Source organism: Babylonia areolata, chromosome 13 (assembly GCF_041734735.1).
Source record: "Babylonia areolata isolate BAREFJ2019XMU chromosome 13, ASM4173473v1, whole genome shotgun sequence".
NCBI lineage: Eukaryota > Metazoa > Mollusca > Gastropoda > Neogastropoda > Buccinidae > Babylonia > Babylonia areolata.
Genome location: NC_134888.1, coordinates 15,093,641 through 15,111,547, shown reverse-complemented (window position 1 = coordinate 15,111,547; position 17,907 = coordinate 15,093,641). Strand labels below are relative to the sequence as shown.

The window sequence follows — 17,907 nt, the reverse complement described above, 5'->3', positions numbered from 1 at the left end:
GGTACAATTTACCAGCCTGAAGTACAACTTTAATCATGTCATCCCGCACCCATTGCACACACATACACACGCACGCACGCACAACACAACACACACACGCATGCGCACGCACGCAGGCACGCAGGCACGCACACACAACACATATACGCCCGTGCGCACGCACACGCACGAACTCAAAACACAGAATAATTATGAACCATACTGGAACAGAATGAAAAATGGTTAATAGCCGCTGGTGTCAATGCCTATTCCCCATTCTGGGACAGACTGTATAATGGCCACCAACAATTGCTGCGTTGAACATGCAGTATATTTGTCTTTACATCTTCTGAATAATGGTAGTGTAATAGAAACCCTCTTATATCACGATAAAAAGCAACAGCCATAAACCCATCTCTCATTTCCTCTGTAATTATTTCAGATTGTGAGTGGAATACCATCACGTACATACTAGCCAGTGACCATTTACCGATTGTCATTACTATGATAGATAAAACAGTGTCATTTGACTTTGTAAAAGATACTACCCCAATCTGAATATTTTTAGATGGACGGCAGGAGTGTTTAGCAGTGGTCAATTTGCAACATATATATTTTTTTTTAAATATGCCAACAGTCAAAAACATGTCTCTTTCTTTAACCATTCTGTGTTTTGAGTGCGCGTGTGTGTTGCGTGTGCAATGGGTGCTGGATGACATGACTAAAGTTGGACTTGGGGCTGGTAGATATCAGATATGTTTAAACCATTGTATCATTGTCTGTTGTCCATGGAAAATCAATGTAAAAGGAAAACCGTGTTCGCATGCTGTGCCGGGCAACAAACTACCTAAAGCTCTGTCATATATTTCGTTTCTTTACCACTGATGCAGCTAAAACTCATGCTAAGTTTTGTTTTGTCCTGACTGTACTACTACAACTCACTTTTTTTAAAAGTTGTGTGTGTGTGTGTGTGTGTGTGTGTGTGTGTGTGTGTGTGTGTGTGTGTGTGTGTGTGTGTGTGTGTGTGTGTGTGCATATTTGTATGTGTGATATCTATTTTAGATGAATACTATTCTGTAAACAGACAAAAAGAAGCATACAGCAGAAACAGACACGCAGAGGGGGTGATAGCCACAGACAAAGAATATATGACCTATCCATTTTATTCTTTTTTTTTTTGGGGGGGGGGGGGGGGGGGGGGTTCTGTTGATTTCACCACATGACTACTGACCTCTCCCGTACCCCCTTCCAAACCCTTCCCTCCACCTTCCCTTCATCCTCCCCTCCACCTTCCCTTCATGTCATCCTGCACCCATTGCACACACACACACACACACACACACACACACACACACACACACACACACACGCACACGCATGCATGCATGCACGCACGCACGCAGAACACAACACCCTCCACCTACACTTCACCCCTCACCTCCACTCCCGTCCTCCACCCTCCCTTCATCCCTCCCCTCCACCTCCCCTCCACCTTCCCTTCACCCCTCCCCTCCACCTCCCCTCCACCCTCCCTTCATCCCTCCCCTCCACCTCCCCTCCACCTTCCCTTCACCCCTCCCCTCCACCTCCCCTCCACCCTCCCTTCATCCCTCCCCTCCACCTCCCCTCCACCTTCCCTTCACCCCTCCCCTCCACCTCCCCTCCACCTTCCCTTCATCCCTCCCCTCCACCTCCCTTCCACCTTCCCATCACCCCTCTCCTCCACCTCTCCTTCACCCCTCCCCTCCACCTTCCCTTCACCCCTCCCCTCTCCACCTCCCCTTCACCCCCCCCTCCACCTCCCCTCCACCTTCCCATTACTCCTCCCCTCCACCTCCCCTTCACCCCTCCCCTCCACCTCCCCTCCACCTCCCCTTCACCCCTCCCCTCCACCTTCCCTTCACCCCTCCCCTCCACCTCCCCTTCACCCCTCCACCTCCCCTTCACCCCTCCACCTCCCCTTCACCCCTCCCCTCCACCTTCCCTTCACCCCTCCCCTCCACCTCCCCTTCACCCCTCCCCTCCACCTCCCCTTCACCCCTCTCCTCCACCTCCCCATCACCCCTCCCCTCCACCTCCCCTCCACCTCCCCTCCACTTCCCCTTCATCCCTCCCCTCCACCTTCCCTTCACCTCTCCACCTCCCCTTCATCCCTCCCCTCCACCTTCCCTTCATCCCTCCCCTCCACCTTCCCTTCATCCCTCCCCTCCACCTCCCCTTCACCTCTCTACCTCCCCTTCATCCCTCCCCTCCACCTCCCCTCCACTTCCCCTTCATCCCTCCCCTCCACCTTCCCTTCATCCCTCCCCTCCACCTCCCCTTCACCTCTCTACCTCCCCTTCATCCCTCCCCTCCACCTCCCCTCCACTTCCCCTTCATCCCTCCCCTCCACCTCCCCTTCACCCCTCCCCTCCACCTTCCCTTCACCCCTCCCCTCCACCTTCCCATTCCCCCTCCCCTCCACCTCCCCTTCAGCCCTCCCCTCCACCTTCCCTTCACCCCCCCTGTCAATAAAAGCCAAGCGGGGACCCAAGAGCCCACACATCCTGGCTCGGTGAAAAGACAGCTGATGCTGATATTTGCTAATGTTGAAGAGAGAGAGAGAGAGAGAGAGAGAGAGAGAGAGAGGGAGGGAGGGAGGGAAGAGAGAGAAAGAGAGAGAGCTCTAAACATTCGGCCATCGCACCCGTATGAACAGATACACAGAGAGGAAAGAGAAAATATATAATCATATGCACCTTATTTTGACATTTTACGACTGATCTCAAAGGACTGCTACCTCTAAATCATGTGTATAGTTTGATAACCAACATTCTGATTTATTCAGCATTCTTTTCTGGTGTAAAGTCCCAAATCGTCCCCCCTGACCCCCTCTTCCGTAGTTTCCAGAAATGTTCCCCGGGGGATTGTTCGGGATCCTGGAACGTCACCCGGGGAAATTCTGTGTGTGTGTGTGTGTGTGTGTGTGTGTGTGTGTGTGTGTGTGTGTGTGTGCGCGCGCGTGCGTGTGTGTGTGTAATGATACTCAGAAACCATTAACACAATGCTGAAGTACATTAAAGGAATGTAGAAATAGGGCTATTGACTGAAACCTGTAAAAATTCGACCATAAGAACCTCGTCAGAAATAACTTTCCCAAAATCATCTGCAGAATAGTTATTCTTCGAAATACTTTGGCAAGAAGATCGTAACTGCTGACAGTGAAACAAACAATGATGCAAGCAGAACTGCTTACCACAGATGCATGTAACATTTTTACTATACTTTGTCTTCAGTGCATCAAGTTTTATACGGAAAAAAGTACAGGTTATTAATCTTGTATAGCAAGCTGATGGATTCGGTATATATTATTTAATAATATTCTCGGGGAATAATGTCCCTTTATGTTTTAAAATCTTTTTTTCTTCCATCGGTTATGAAATCGGCCTCTTGCTGATTTTTCTAACAAAGTGTATGCCTCTTTTACGGAAAGACGGACATGTATTTTTGTCGATTTTTCTGAATATTGTGCTCCTCTTTTAGCTGCTTTATCAGCAGCTTTATTGCCATGAATGCCCACATGAGAAAGCACCCAACAAAAACTGACCTCAGTCACTTTAATCCCCAAACAATGTACTAAATGATTTGCCTCAATAACTAAGTCAGGTCTTGTTTCAAAGCTAAATAATTCTAGAGCATAAAGTACTGACTTGGAATCAACAAAGAATGCTATTTTCGAGAAAACTATTTGATGGCTCATTAAGTAGTTCAGAGCATGTATAATAGCAATTAGCTCAGCCGTGAATATTGAAAGATTTTTTCCAATAAAGTAAGATTTTCAACCTTAAAGGCAGGAATATAGAAAGCCGCACCAGCATTTTTGTCATCAAGAACAAATCCATCTGTAAATATATGGAGACGATTCTGATATTTTTCTGCTATATGAATTCTGGCAGTACTTGTAGTGATGTTGATGTTTTCTTCCTTTTTTGTTTCAGAAATCAGTTTTCAACATTTTCCAAAAAGGAACAGGAGAATGATGTGGTTTTGCAGCTAACTCTTTCATGTTAACATCAGATTCTTTTAACAAATTAGAAACGTAAGTTGCAACTGTTTCTTGTGATGAAATGGTTTTAGACCTTTAAGGAAAATCAATGTCAGATCTTACTATCAGTTCATCAGCAATGAATTTTTTTTGGTCATTGAAGTGTATCTCACAGCGAATTTTGCTGTTGCTAACTCACGATGTTCATTTAAGGGAAGAATTCCAGCTGTTTTGTATGTTACCTGGTCGGACGCATGAGAGGGCACTCTGAGGGCAATTTTGATAGCCTTACAGTCTACGCTTTGAATCGTTTGTAATAGATATTAAGTTGCACTGAAAAATATTTCTTGTGCATAGGCTACCTTAGATCTTACAAGGGTCATGGAAAGATGAATCAATGGTTTTGTATCCATTCCCCAAGGTAAGCGGCTTATAATTTTTATAAAATTGGTACTTTTCCTTGCCTTTGTTAAGATGTAATCAAAGTGAGTGTTCCATGTCAGCTTTGAAGTAAGATAAACAACAAAAAAATTCACCACCTGTTTATAATCAATGACGTCACCAAGTAGTTTAAAAATGGGTATGCTAGATGGGTTACCACCTGAATTAAACAATATCATACATGTTGTTTTTCAGTCGACAAAGCTAGATCTTTTTCAAACATATAGTTACCAAGGTTACCAAGATCAGATTGATACGAACGACGTATGTAATTCTGTGCTCTTTGTGGGGTTGACTTTTTTAGATTGACACCCGTCTACATACATGTATCGTCAGCATACTGTACTAAAACTACTCGATTTGACAATGCCTTTGGGAGATCCTGAATAAGAATATTAAAGAGAATAGGGGCTATAACTGAGCCCTGTGGAATACCCATGTCAAGTTTATGTGGCAAAGAATAATGTGTTCCCACTCTTGCTTGAATAATTCTATTACATAAAAAGCTTTTTATATACCCATAGAGATTACCAGATATTCCAACTGATTTCAGTTTGTATAACAAACGTTTGTGCCAAACCTGATCACAGGCTTTTTTTACGCCAAAATACTTTGCCAGGACACTTTTTTTCTGCGGGCAAAATGACGTTTTATTTGAGTTGTAATCTTTACTTGGTATTCGACCGTTGATCTTCCTTTTCTAAAGCCAGCCTGGTTTACTGGAATAATATTGTATTTTTCACAGCGAGTTATTATTCGCAATAGGACTATTTTTTTCATTAATTTACTGACATGCGAGGTCAAAGCAATAGGCCTAAAGCCATTTTTATGACATTTAGGTTTTCCTCATTTTATAACTGGTACAACTATTGATGTTTTCCATATCTGTGCTACAGTTCAGATATCCAACATTTCTGAAATATTTTGTTTAGGAAAATGATACATTTTTTGGCAATGTGTTTTAGCATCTCATTAGATAGTGCATCGATGCCAACTGAACTTTTTTTTATTGCTAAGGGAAGCTTTAGCGGTTTGTACCTCCTCATATATAATAGGAGAATTAAACCACAAGTCATTTTGCGGAATGGGATCACTGTATAAAGCACTATTTTATTCTATGTCTCTGTGTGTTTTACACGCAGGTGATAAGCCTTCGTATTTGCTATTTTTCGCAAACATTTCAACAAAGATTTCTGCATTTTGCTGATCTGATAGAAACTTGTTTTGTGAGTCATTTGATATTGGGCAACTAGTGTCAGGTCAGTTTCTGCTGGTCTGTTTTTAGAGACGTCAGGAATTCTAGTAACACTACCATCATTCATAAGATAAAAAGGGCTGTCAGTGATATTTTCTATTAACCGATTGCTTGTCACAGTTTTACAGTCCTTTTCCCAGAATGGAGTGTGGGCATTGAAATCACCCACTATTACCCATTTACCAGGCTGTTGTTTTTGTAATGTTCTAAGCCACTCAGTATTTCGATCGTTTGGACCTTTCGGAAGATAAACGGACAGTACATTAAGAACTAGCTTGTTGCTAAATTTTACTGTAGCTGCACAAGAGTGTATGTCAAAGCTTGCAACAGATTTTGAAACAGGAGACTCACATGGATTATACTCAATTCCCTAAGTATATAAATAGCAGTACTTATCTTCTTGCCCTCGTTCCCAGTTTCATATACTGGTGGGAAATAATAATTTGGAAGTTTGGGAATCTTACATGCACTGATATTAATTGACTGTAAAAGTAAAAGCGTCGCACTTACTCGATGCTATAAAATGTTTCTGATAAGCCAGGTTAGACAGAACAGATCTGCAGTTCCACTGGAGCAGCCTAATGTGTAATCACGTTTGCTTTTTCATTACTAATGATCTTTTCTATCAAACAGGAATATAATGTTATCCATACTGTATGAATAAATCAGACTGTATGATGGTTAAAAAATAAATGGCAAATGAAAGAAAACGGGGAAACAAAGATAATAGGCTAAATATTGTCAACGAAAAATGCACTTGCAAATGGCAGGAAGAAAGGTCACTCAGCAAAACAAGAATATCACTCAGCACAAAGTTAATCAGTGCCAGGCAGAAGTTGACGCAAATGTTAATAGAACACTAGCCAGTCCATCAGTGCGTCGTAAGGTTTGTACCAGCCGTGATGAAAGGGGGAGGGGTTCTGGTGATGGTGGAACCTGGCTCTGCCTGTTGATTTCTTTGGCGTTTCCCAGAGAAGATCTACAACATTGCGCCCAACGTTTCCTGCGAGGATGCTGGTTCCTCTGCCGTTAGGGTGGACAGTGTTTCCGAGGGCGTTGGTCTTGAGGTTGTCGTTCTTTATAAATGATATAATTTTTTTTCGTCAAACAGTTCCGAAGCCACCGTTGCGTTGAACAGTTGTCTCTTGACCTCCAGTTTTGAATCTTTGACAGTGGTTGCCGAACTTACAATAAACTTTGTTGTTGGATTTTTCTTTGCAGTGTATTTCAATGTTGAGATAAAGAGAAATCACTGACTTCTGTTGAATCATTTGATTTTAAGTCTTTGATGCCACAATGAATGACAACAGCATCAGACTTTTTCTCTGTGGTGTTGACAGCTTGAAGTAAATTTCTGATTTCAGACTCTGTGTGGGTGTTTTTGCATGGAAGCTTTGAAGTGATATAATCTGCCCAGTTTGTTTTCCTGCATCACCTGAGCACGGAATCGTGGACAATTATTACCTTGGGTAATTCCCCATTTTCTTCTTCTTTCTGTGCAGAACGTGTACTTATAGAATTTGTACTTTTTACGTCATTCTTCGTCTTTTCGTCATAAGACGTCATTGATTTTTCAATATGGTTTTTTTTTCCTTTGAGGGGCAGTTTTGTCTTGGTGGCTTGGGTGTCTGGTTGTTTTCTGTCTGGGGAACTCGCTGGTTTCTCTGGTGAGGAAACTGGCCACGTCGGCGTAGGTAGGTGAAGTGCTGGGGCTGGGGCTAAGGCTGGGGCTGTCAGTTTGTGTTGCCTGTGTTTTCATGGAAACGGGTTCCATTGTGCAATGTTTTGTTGGCTCTTGTTGTCCAGGGAAGAGACACACACAAGACCATTATGATGTTTTTTAGCTCCATGATCATGACGAACATCTCGGGGATGGAACTGAGATTGACGATCTGTCATGCATACACTTCCCTGGAACTCGTGTCAGTGGGATGAGACAGCCACTTCATTTGTTAAGTACTCCTAGACTCGCTTAGGTCACGGACTCACCGGTTTTAAGGAGGAGTCTGGTCGTCTCATTGTTCTGAGCAGTTTCACTGTGTACAGGTGCAATTAGTTTCCCGCTCGATTTTCTTGTTCTCGTTTCTTCAAAACGTTTGTGACAACTTCTTACTGCTAAGAAATGCTGAATGTAGTCACCGCCAATTTGGAAGTGTCGTGTGTGTGTGTGTGTGTGTGTGTGTGTGTGTGTCTTCGTGTGTGCGTGCGATCGTAGCTGTATCTGTGTGAGAGTATCGTGTTGTATAACAATAAGTTTATTTCTATAGCGCCTAATCAAATGATTTTGCTCTGCGCACTTTACAATTACTATTATTCCAACACCCCCCACCCCCCCCCCCCACCCCCCCCCCCCCCCCCCCACACACACACGTATGTGTGTGTTTCTTTGCAGTGCAATTTTTGTTCTGCTGTACAAACAAGTCTTTCTGTGTTTTTATATGTGGATTTATTCAAGAATGCTGAGTATTTTATCATCACATACAGTTATATTCCCTTCCTGAAATGGTATAATCATTGGTAAGGTATGTAGTGCAATGGAATGTTTTACAGAACAGTGCAGTTCAGTGCAATGTAGTGCAGTCCAGTGCACCACATCACAGGAAAGTATAGCATATCCAAGGACATCACAACACAACACAACACGACACGACATGACATGATACGGCACGACTCGACACTTCACAACACATCACGATAGAAAACTTTAAAATGAATGAAACTGAGTTTTGTCAGAAAAAACCAGCTGATCCCCAGAGGAAAAAATAGACATAATACAACAATGCTGTATTTTGTGCGGTAGTTTTGTGTCAAACTTTTTTTGATAGACAAAAACAATACAAAATCCGCAACACACGTAACTCTTTCTGTGCAACTCTTTCAAACAAGACACAAGACAGTTTGGATGTGGAGAAAATGTTTATTCATGTTTGAAAAGATTTTGCTTTGGAGACTGCACACAGACAATAATACCCGTTTAAGATATAAAACATACAGTGAAAGTTTTAACAACTAAAGTTATATATCTGTTAAGTGCATTTCCATTGAAACAAGGCAATAGACATTTGGTTCTGTTACAATGACTTTGCAATTGACACTGACCTGAACAAAGAGGAGTTGGCATGGTTTTTTCAAGTGCAATTCAACAAGCAAGCTGATAATTCACACTCAAAACTTTGTGAACAGAAAAGAAAAAGACCTCTATTGCGCAGATTGAGTCAGTACACCTAAAACAGAACATTTTTAGTATTTGTTTAGCAGATCGTGCATATTACATAAAACATATGAGCCAAACGCACTTGCAAAAACCTAACTGTTCAAGGTACACACCAGAACAAGAGAATAAGCTCTTGGGGCTTTTTGCGCAAACTAAAGCATGTTTGATTGAACTGAATCAGCATTATTAATCAAAAGCTTTGAACTTAGGACTATACATATATTCTTGGTTTGCAAGATGTGGATCCAATGACTGTCCTCATTTTGTTTCTTCCTCAAGCACCTGGGACTCTGCAGGCTACGGTGTCTCTGGTTCTTTGGTCACTGTGGTCTGAAATGTAATGTGCTGTTATAACACTGTGGTCTGAAATGTAATGTGCTGTTATAACACTGTGGTCTGAAATGTAATGTACTGTTATAACACTGTGGTCTGAAATGTAATGTACTGTTATAACACTGTGGTCTGAAATGTAATGTACTGTTATAACACTGTGGTCTGAAATGTAATGTACTGTTATAACACTGTGGTCTGAAATGTAATGTACTGTTATAACACTGTGGTCTGAAATGTAATATACTGTTATGACACTGTGGTCTGAAATGTAATATACTGTTATAACACTGTGGTCTGAAATGTAATATACTGTTATAACACTGTGGTCTGAAATGTAATATGCTGTTTGAACAGTGTGGTCTGAAATGTAATATACTGTTATAACAGCATGTGTGTGATTGGTGCGAAAGTGCTTTGATCTGTCTCTGAACATGATTCAGCGCTATATAAATATCATTATTATTAGTATTATTATTATTAGTAGTAGTAGTAGTAGTAGTATAACACTGTGGTCTAAATTGGAACATACTGTCATAACACTGCGATCTGATGAATGATATAATGTCATATCACTGTGGTCTGCAATTCAGTATGATGTCATGTCACTGGTATGATATGTAATATAATGTCATGTCACTATGTTGTAAAATGTAACAAAATATTATGTCACTGTGGTCTGTAATGTAATGCCATGTCAGTGTGGTCAGAAACGTTATGTAATGGCATGTCACTCTGTTCTGAAATGTAAAATAATGCCATGTCATTGTGGTCTGTAATGTAATGTCAAATTGGTCTGAAATGTATCAGGATATGATATCAAACTGGTCTGGAAAATATTTTGATATCACGCCGCTGTTGTCTGTAATATTATGTCATGTCAGTTTGGTGTGCAATGTAGCATAATGTCGTATTACTGATTTCTTTGATACAATATAATGTCACAAATATATTTCGTAGTATTAAATGACTTATGTCACTATTGTCTGTAATGTAATATGCAATGGCACTGTTATCAATAACACAATGTAGCATCACCGTAGTCTCTAATGTAATACAAAATGGGTTCTGATGTAACACAACATCATGCCACTATGGTCTGTAATATGTCGTGCAAGTGCATATACACAGAGTGCGTAACCAATGAAAGCCCAAACTGTCAAAGAAATCTTTCGGAATGAACTACCAAAGACCAGAAAAGTCCTGCAGAAAGTATAAACTGTGCTCACAAACTCACAATGCATACTCATGCAATCACAATCGCAATCACACGCGCGCGCGCGCACACACACACACACACACACACACACACACACACACACACACAATCTTGAGACAGTCTATATGTATCGTCCGTCTCTGCAGAAGAAATACTACTTGCCTTTGGAAAATTAAAAAGTCGAAAAGCAGCTGGTCCCAATGGCGTTATTGCCGATTTATTTGATAATTAAAATGATTAATTTTTTTTTTCATGAAAATGTTTAATAAACATGGTGATCTGCTATCCAACCAATCTTAAAGAAAGGTGATGTTAGTGACCCACATAATTATAGAGGAATTTCTTTGCAGTAAATTACTCGGAATAATCATTAACAACAGAATACAGGAGTGAGTTGAAAAAAAATATTACACGTGAGTGTCAAGCTGGGTTTAAAAATGGATATTCAACAATCGACCACATGTTTATCTTATTAGCTCTAATATAAATTCAGTTTTCACACAATCGTAAACTATATGTAGCGTTTAGTGACTTTGAAAAAGCTTTTGATTCCATAAGTACAAAATCTCCTCTGGTCAGATCTTTTGAAAAAATGTATAACATTTAAATATACAGGTGTATTATAAGTATGTATGATGTAGTCAAAGGTAGAGTCCGGTGTGGTGCCAAATTGACAGATTATATTTCATTTACATCTGGGGTCAAACAAGGAGATGCTTGTAGCCCTATACTTTTTTCTTTGCTTATATAAATGACGTAGCCATAGAAGTAATCAATAATGGTAGATGTGGTGCCATGCTTTCACTTGATGCATTTGAATTGCTTATTCTTTAGCTACCTGATCATATTATTTTTGATTACAGAGACAGTTATAGGTTTACAAACACAACTGAATAACTTACATCGTGCAGATGCACACACACACACACACACACACACACACACACACACACACACACACACACACACACACACACACACACACACACACACACACACACAAGCACACACACACACACACACACACACACACACAGCGTGTAAAGAAGCACACATAAGCGTGCACACAAACACACATACATCTCCCACACACATAATTATAAGAAACCATAGCACTATAATAGATACTTACTTGGAAGAGCATCTCTCTATTTATGTCTGTCTGTCTACCTGTCTGCCTGTCTGTCTGTCTCTGTCTGCCTCACTCTCCCTTGCTGTTTCTCCTCCCTCCCCCTCTCTCTTTCTGCCTTTTACCTTGTATGGATATTCTTCATAAACTGGATGATCTGAGAGCATCATCAACAACACAGTCAATAGATGACAAATTTAGCAGTGTCACTGTATAAGGCATGTGTGGTCTGGGAATACAAATCTATTTCAAAGAGAGAGAGAGAGAGAGAGAGAGAGAGAGAGAGAGAGACGGACATATATGCGCACGCTCACACACACATATACACACCCTCTACTATCCTCACACACAGACACAGAAAGACACAGACAGAAATGGGAACTTACAGCAGGTCCTTCTTGCCAGCCATTGTCTGAAGGACACTTTGCATGGCATTAGCAATTTTTTGTGCTGCTGCCTCTTGCATTGCACCGGCATTCCTAATGAACTGGATGAACTGAAAGCAACAACAACAACAAAGACGATAGATGACAAATTGATCAGTGTCACATGATATGGTGTATGTGATCTGGCAAACTTTATTACTAGCTCAGAGGTATTTATGATAATGTGCTGGCTTGCATTCGTGATAAATGTTGCTATTCTGATTTCTCCGACTGTCCAAGAGGAGTTAAAGCTGTTTTCTTTTTTTGATAACGCATTGGTCATTGATCTGTCCAGATCAGGAAAGCATGGTATCCAACTTATTCCTGGAGCCATTGAAATGTGTTTGTTGTTATTCGCTGATGATGTTATCCTATTATCTGATTCGATTCTTGGACGGCAAATGAGGAGGAATTTTGTTTAATGTCCCGTCACACATATCGGTGATTGAAGACATTTTGTTAAAGTATTTATGAATACATCTGAGTATTATCGGTTAGAAGGGGTGGGAGATGTGGATGAATGGAGGGTTGGGAGAAACTGGGCAAATGAGGGTAAAAATGTGGGTGAAATTTGGAAGAAAAAAAACAAAAACAAACAAACAAACAAAAAAACCCCAACAAAACAACTCTAAATACAGTTACAGGAAATTACTTAAAGGACTTCGTAAAAGAGAAGTCGTTAAACTGACAAGCGAAACAACTGATAATGAATGCAAAAAGTCAAAAACGTCAACGTTCTCAGTCACTTGTGAAGACACACTTTCGTGTACAAAAGGCTTCATCAAACCACAGTGAAAAATTATATGCTCAATTGTCAGGTTACTAAAGCATATGCACTTGACATTAGAACAATACTTGGTCCGTAATGAATTTGATAATAGTCTGAGAGCTAAACTCAGAATTGGTCTGCGAATCGGACCAAAGTCTGAGAGAGTCAACTGACGAGGTTTTAGACTTGAATTCAAGCACCTATAAAAGTCTCTTTCTAGTATATTGCTTATTTCCTTGTATGACAATGGGCAATATACTTTTATACTATCTATATGATTTTTTGCTCCCCTTTTTGCTGCCCTGTCTGCTTGGTCATTATAACGAAATCCGGTGTGGGATGGTATCCAACAAAAATCAACATTTGTACCCTTCACAAATATATATATATATATATATATATATATATATATATATATATATATATATATATATGATAGTCAGTCGTGTCCGACTATGACCATCAGAACGGCAGAGGAGGCAACTGCTGGGGAGTGCAATAAATACCTAATTTCAAACAATAAATCTTCTCTTTGATTATTCTCAAAATGGAGCAAACTTTCCAAGACAGATTGAGAATCAACACAAAATAGGATATTACTTACTATGATTGGTATATCAACAAGATGATTTAAAGCCATAAGGATGGCCACCAATTCAGCTGTAAAAATTGAATGTCCCTTACCTAAATAATATGATTTTTCTGTTTTTAGGTCAGGAATGACAAAAGCAGATCCTGCACTGCTATCATCCAGGACCGAGCCATCAGTGTAAACTTTTAAATGATAATCAAAATTTTCTTCTAATTCAATTCTGACAGATGCTGCTATGATATGTGGAGATTCTCCTTTTGTTGTGTCAGAAGCACATATGTTGACATTTGCTTTTGTTAACTGCTAGGGAGGGACAGGTGGCACCAGAACACGAGGTGCCATATCATGCAAATCAATGTCTGAAGAATTTAAAATATCTGACACATATGTGCGAATGGTTTGTAGATTTGAATTATTTTGTGCATTTTTTGGAAAATCAATATCAGACCTAATATTTAATTCCTCGACGGCAAATGAACTGAACTGTTTAAAAAGGAAATCAGACAGATTGTGCCTCACAGTCAACCTTGAAAAGAGGCGGGGGGTGGGGTGAGGGGGCTGGGGTGGGTGGGGGGGCACTTGGCTGGCAGGGAAAGGTGGTTTTATTAGTTTTGTTACTGTTTTTTCTTGACCTGCAGAAAGGGGAAGAAAAGTGTTAAATGAATAATGGAGTCTCTTAGAAAACTTGGAGCTATAGTTCCTAACCAGTTTTGGAAACTGATTCACAATTGAACTATCTTGACAAACGCAACTGAAGTATGTGGTATAAAAGAAAAGTGTGAATAAATCGAAGTCATTCATACGTTTGCCATGAAAAGATTCTTAAATGTTCCCCTGCATGCATGAAACAAAAAGCTTTATGGTGAAACAGGATGATACCCACTTGTTCAACTTTCTTCGTCTAGAATGTGTACACAGGTATACGAAATGCTTTTGTTGCAACGTGAATGTGGCCATTACAATTGGGTATGAAATATTCAAAAACATTTGTAAAAAAATGGCTTTGGATTTGTATAGCTAAGCCAGGGCATCGGATGTGAGTCCAGATGTATCGCTGAATTCAAAGACAGACTTATTTCATGAGCAAGCAAAACGGCATTCTGGTATTCGGAGATGGAGTGTGATGATAAATATAGATGGTTTAATTTTTTCAAAGGTGTTTTCCAGGCAGGAAAGTATCTGTCATGTGTCACAAATAAATGTGGCAGGGATAACCTTGTAAGATTCCGTCTCAGAGTAGGTGGTAACCTGATAACGATATCAATTGTCCAGCATGTAAAAATGGACTGGAAGATGTTCACTTTTTGTTTCACTGTACTGCTTACAACGACATTGGGAAAAACTTATTAAAACTGGACTCGTTCTCAGGTGTTCCTGATCAAAACAGTGTGGCAAACATTCTTTCATGTAACAGTGCATGTGTTCTAAAGGAATTAACGAAATTCAATGCAAATAGGAAGAAAGGAAATGGAAATTATTAGTGACGGCAATTAATCTTCTTGTAATTCATTTCAGTGTGATCCTCTGGCCTTGAGTGTGTGTGTGTGTGTGTGTGTGTGTGTGTGTGTGTGTGTGTGTGTGTGTGTGTGTGTGTGTGTGTGTGCGTGCGTGCGTCTGTCTCTCTGTCTCTCTCTGTGTCTCTCTCTGTGTCTCTCTCTGTGTCTCTCTCTCTGTCACACACTCTATGGAATCCCGTTCATTGTGTTTCATCGCATAATGTGTCACGTTTATAATCTCTCTCTCTCTCCGTCACACATTCTCTCACATTCTCTCAAAAAATCCGATTCATGTCTTTTCACCGCATGATATATCATTCGTTAACGTAAGTTCATTAATGAAACAATTTCAGCACACTTGTCTCACCTGATTAGCACCGTTTATGGCATCAGCTATGAAGTGTCCTGCTACTTCTTTCACTGCACGGATATTCTTCATGATCTCGACCATCTGAGAGCAACAACAACAACAACAACAACAATGATGAGATATGGTAAATGAATTATTGTCACAAGATAAGGTGTATGAGGTATGGGTATATATTGCTTCACACACACACACGCACACACACACACACACACACACACACACACACACACACAGAGAGAGAGAGAGTCGTGCACACATGCAGACATAAGCCCACACAAATACACATACACCCACCACCACCACACCACCACCCCAACCCTGCACACACACACACACACACACACACACACACACACACACGAAGAAGCATGAAGGGTAACTGTATGGTTCAGGGCACCCAAAACTTACAGCCATAAGAGTCACCCTGCCTTCCTCTGTCTCAAGGGCACTGTCAATGACATCAGCTATGGGTTGTTCTTCTGCTGCCTCTTGCATTGCACAGACACTCTTCGTGAACTGGAAGAACTGAGAACAACAAAATCAAAGACGAAAGATGACAAATCAATCACTGTCACAGGATACAGTGTTTGTGGTTTAGGAATATAATACGTTTTTAATACCGCTCTTTCTCCATCTCTTCCTGTCTCTGTCTTAAACTGTTTAATAAATTGTTTGAAAAAGGTATATACAACTAATTAGATATAATCAGTTATTATGCCCATTATTTCATAAGAAAGGGGATGTTAGTAATCCCAATAATTATAGGGGAACTTTCTTTAATGACATAAGTGGTAAACTGTTTGGAATAATTATCAACAAAAGACTGCAAGAATGGGTAGAGGAGAATGATATCATTGGTGACCACCATGCTTATTATTTTTTTTTTTTTAAAGATACTCTACTGTGGACCATATGTTTACGTTGCTTGCACTTGTACAGAAACAGTTTTCCTTTAACGGTAAGTTGTATTTTGCTTTATTGGTTTTGAAAGGCATTTGACTTTAGTAATCGTTATCTTCTTTGGCCAGTCTTGTTGAAGAATGGTATTCTTCTTCTTCTTCCTCGTTCGCCTCCCCTTTAGATGAGCAGCCCGGTGTCCTCGATGAAGGCTGCCGTCCGTCGCAGCTCCTCCAGGGTGCCGTACAGTTTGGCTTCCACTGCTGTCGGTGTTGGCCAGTACTTCCTCCTGGATGCTGCATGCGTCCTACAGTCTTGAAGAATGCGGTCGGTTGTCATTGGTCGCTCACCACAAGGGCGCTGTCCACTCTGTCCAATGCCAAATTTTGTGTGCATGTGGTGGAGCAGGCGCTTGTGTCTAGTCCTCAGGCGGAAGATCTTGACCTGTTCCCGTCGTTCCAGCAAATGGTATCTGTCTTCTGGGTTATGTTTGGGGTGCTGGAGGCGCCACTTTATTCCTTGCTGTGCATTGATGATTGTCTTGATTTCATCGTATGACACCAGATTGTTGGCCTGCTCCTGTGCACTGTCTTTTGCCAGAATGTCCGCTTTTTCGTTGCCTCTGATGGCACAGTGTGCTGGTACCCATTGTATCACCACTTTCTCCACTCTGGCACTCAGGACAACAAGAGCTGAAGTGAGATGGTTCTGTTCTTTGCAGCGAGAGTTCTTGAGGGCTTGGAGCACGGAGAGAGCGTCTGAGAACACCACCACTTGCCCTGTTGTTCTTGTGAAGTTCTGCGAGACTGTTGTGGCTGCCTCACAGAGGGCTTCTCGCTCAGCTCGGAAGTTGGAGTATTTTCCTGTTGGGATTGCAATTTCTTCATCTCCGTCTTTGTATCGGAGGAAGATTCCAGCTCCACCATCCCTCGTTGCTTCTGTGGCGAAGTCATCTGTATAGACATGGGTCCAGTCTTCCTGGGGGAACTGGTTGCAGATGTACTCCATGGCCAGGGCCTTCCTTTGGGTGTCTGACTGTGTTCCTGTATTCTCCACTCCGGAAATGCTGGTGACGACTGTTGGGAAAACCTGCCTCTTCCAAGATGGCTGGGTGACATTTGCCGGGATAGGCTTTCCTTCGTGTTCCATCAAGACTGGGGTTTGTCTTTCAAGGCATCTTGACTGGTGGACGAAGCTGCCTCTTTTCAGTCGGCGCTTGGTGGGTCTGTTCATTCTGTTGTTCATTGGATGGTTTTCAAGGCGTTTGAATTTTGCTGCCTGGATGAGGATCTTTGTGTCCCTTCTGTCCTCCAATGACTGGGCTGGTCTCCTCCATCTTCAGAATTGGGGTGGATCTCATGGCGCCAGTTATGACACGCTGAGCTTGGTTCTGTATCTTGTTGAGATGGTTGAGGTTAGACTTTGCAGCTGATGCCCATGCTGATGTCCCGTACTCAGCTACAGGTCGGACTCTCCCCGTATGATTTTTTTTTAAAAAAAAGGGATACTCTACTGTGGACCATATGCTTACGTTGCTTGAACTTGTACAGAAACAGTTTTCCTTTAACGGTAAGTTGTATGTTGCTTTATTGGTTTTGAAAGGCATTTGACTTTATTAATCGTAATCTTCTTTGGCCAGTCTTGTTGAAGAATGGTATAAGAAATAAACTTTACAGATGCATTACAAGTATGTACAATATACTAAGAGTTCGCTGTGGCGGTAAACGAACAGAATCTATTAACTGCACAGCTGGAGTAAAACAGGGG

At 41.2% G+C, this 17,907-nt stretch overlaps 1 protein-coding gene across 1 annotated transcript in view; it reads right to left on the bottom strand.

Annotated features, from left to right (window-relative positions):
* Positions 1–8,614: 8,614 nt before the first annotated feature.
* LOC143288847 (uncharacterized) overlaps positions 8,615–17,907 on the bottom strand; it is an 18,978-nt gene continuing 9,685 nt past the window's right edge. Inside the window, exons 11-14 of the mRNA XM_076597495.1 lie at positions 15,652–15,768; positions 15,241–15,324; positions 11,978–12,087; positions 8,615–9,243 (exon numbers count right to left, since the gene is read on the bottom strand). Coding sequence (XP_076453610.1) covers positions 9,234–9,243; positions 11,978–12,087; positions 15,241–15,324; positions 15,652–15,768 — 321 coding nt within the window. The 3' untranslated portion in view covers positions 8,615–9,233. The remainder of the gene's footprint in view (positions 9,244–11,977; positions 12,088–15,240; positions 15,325–15,651; positions 15,769–17,907) is intronic.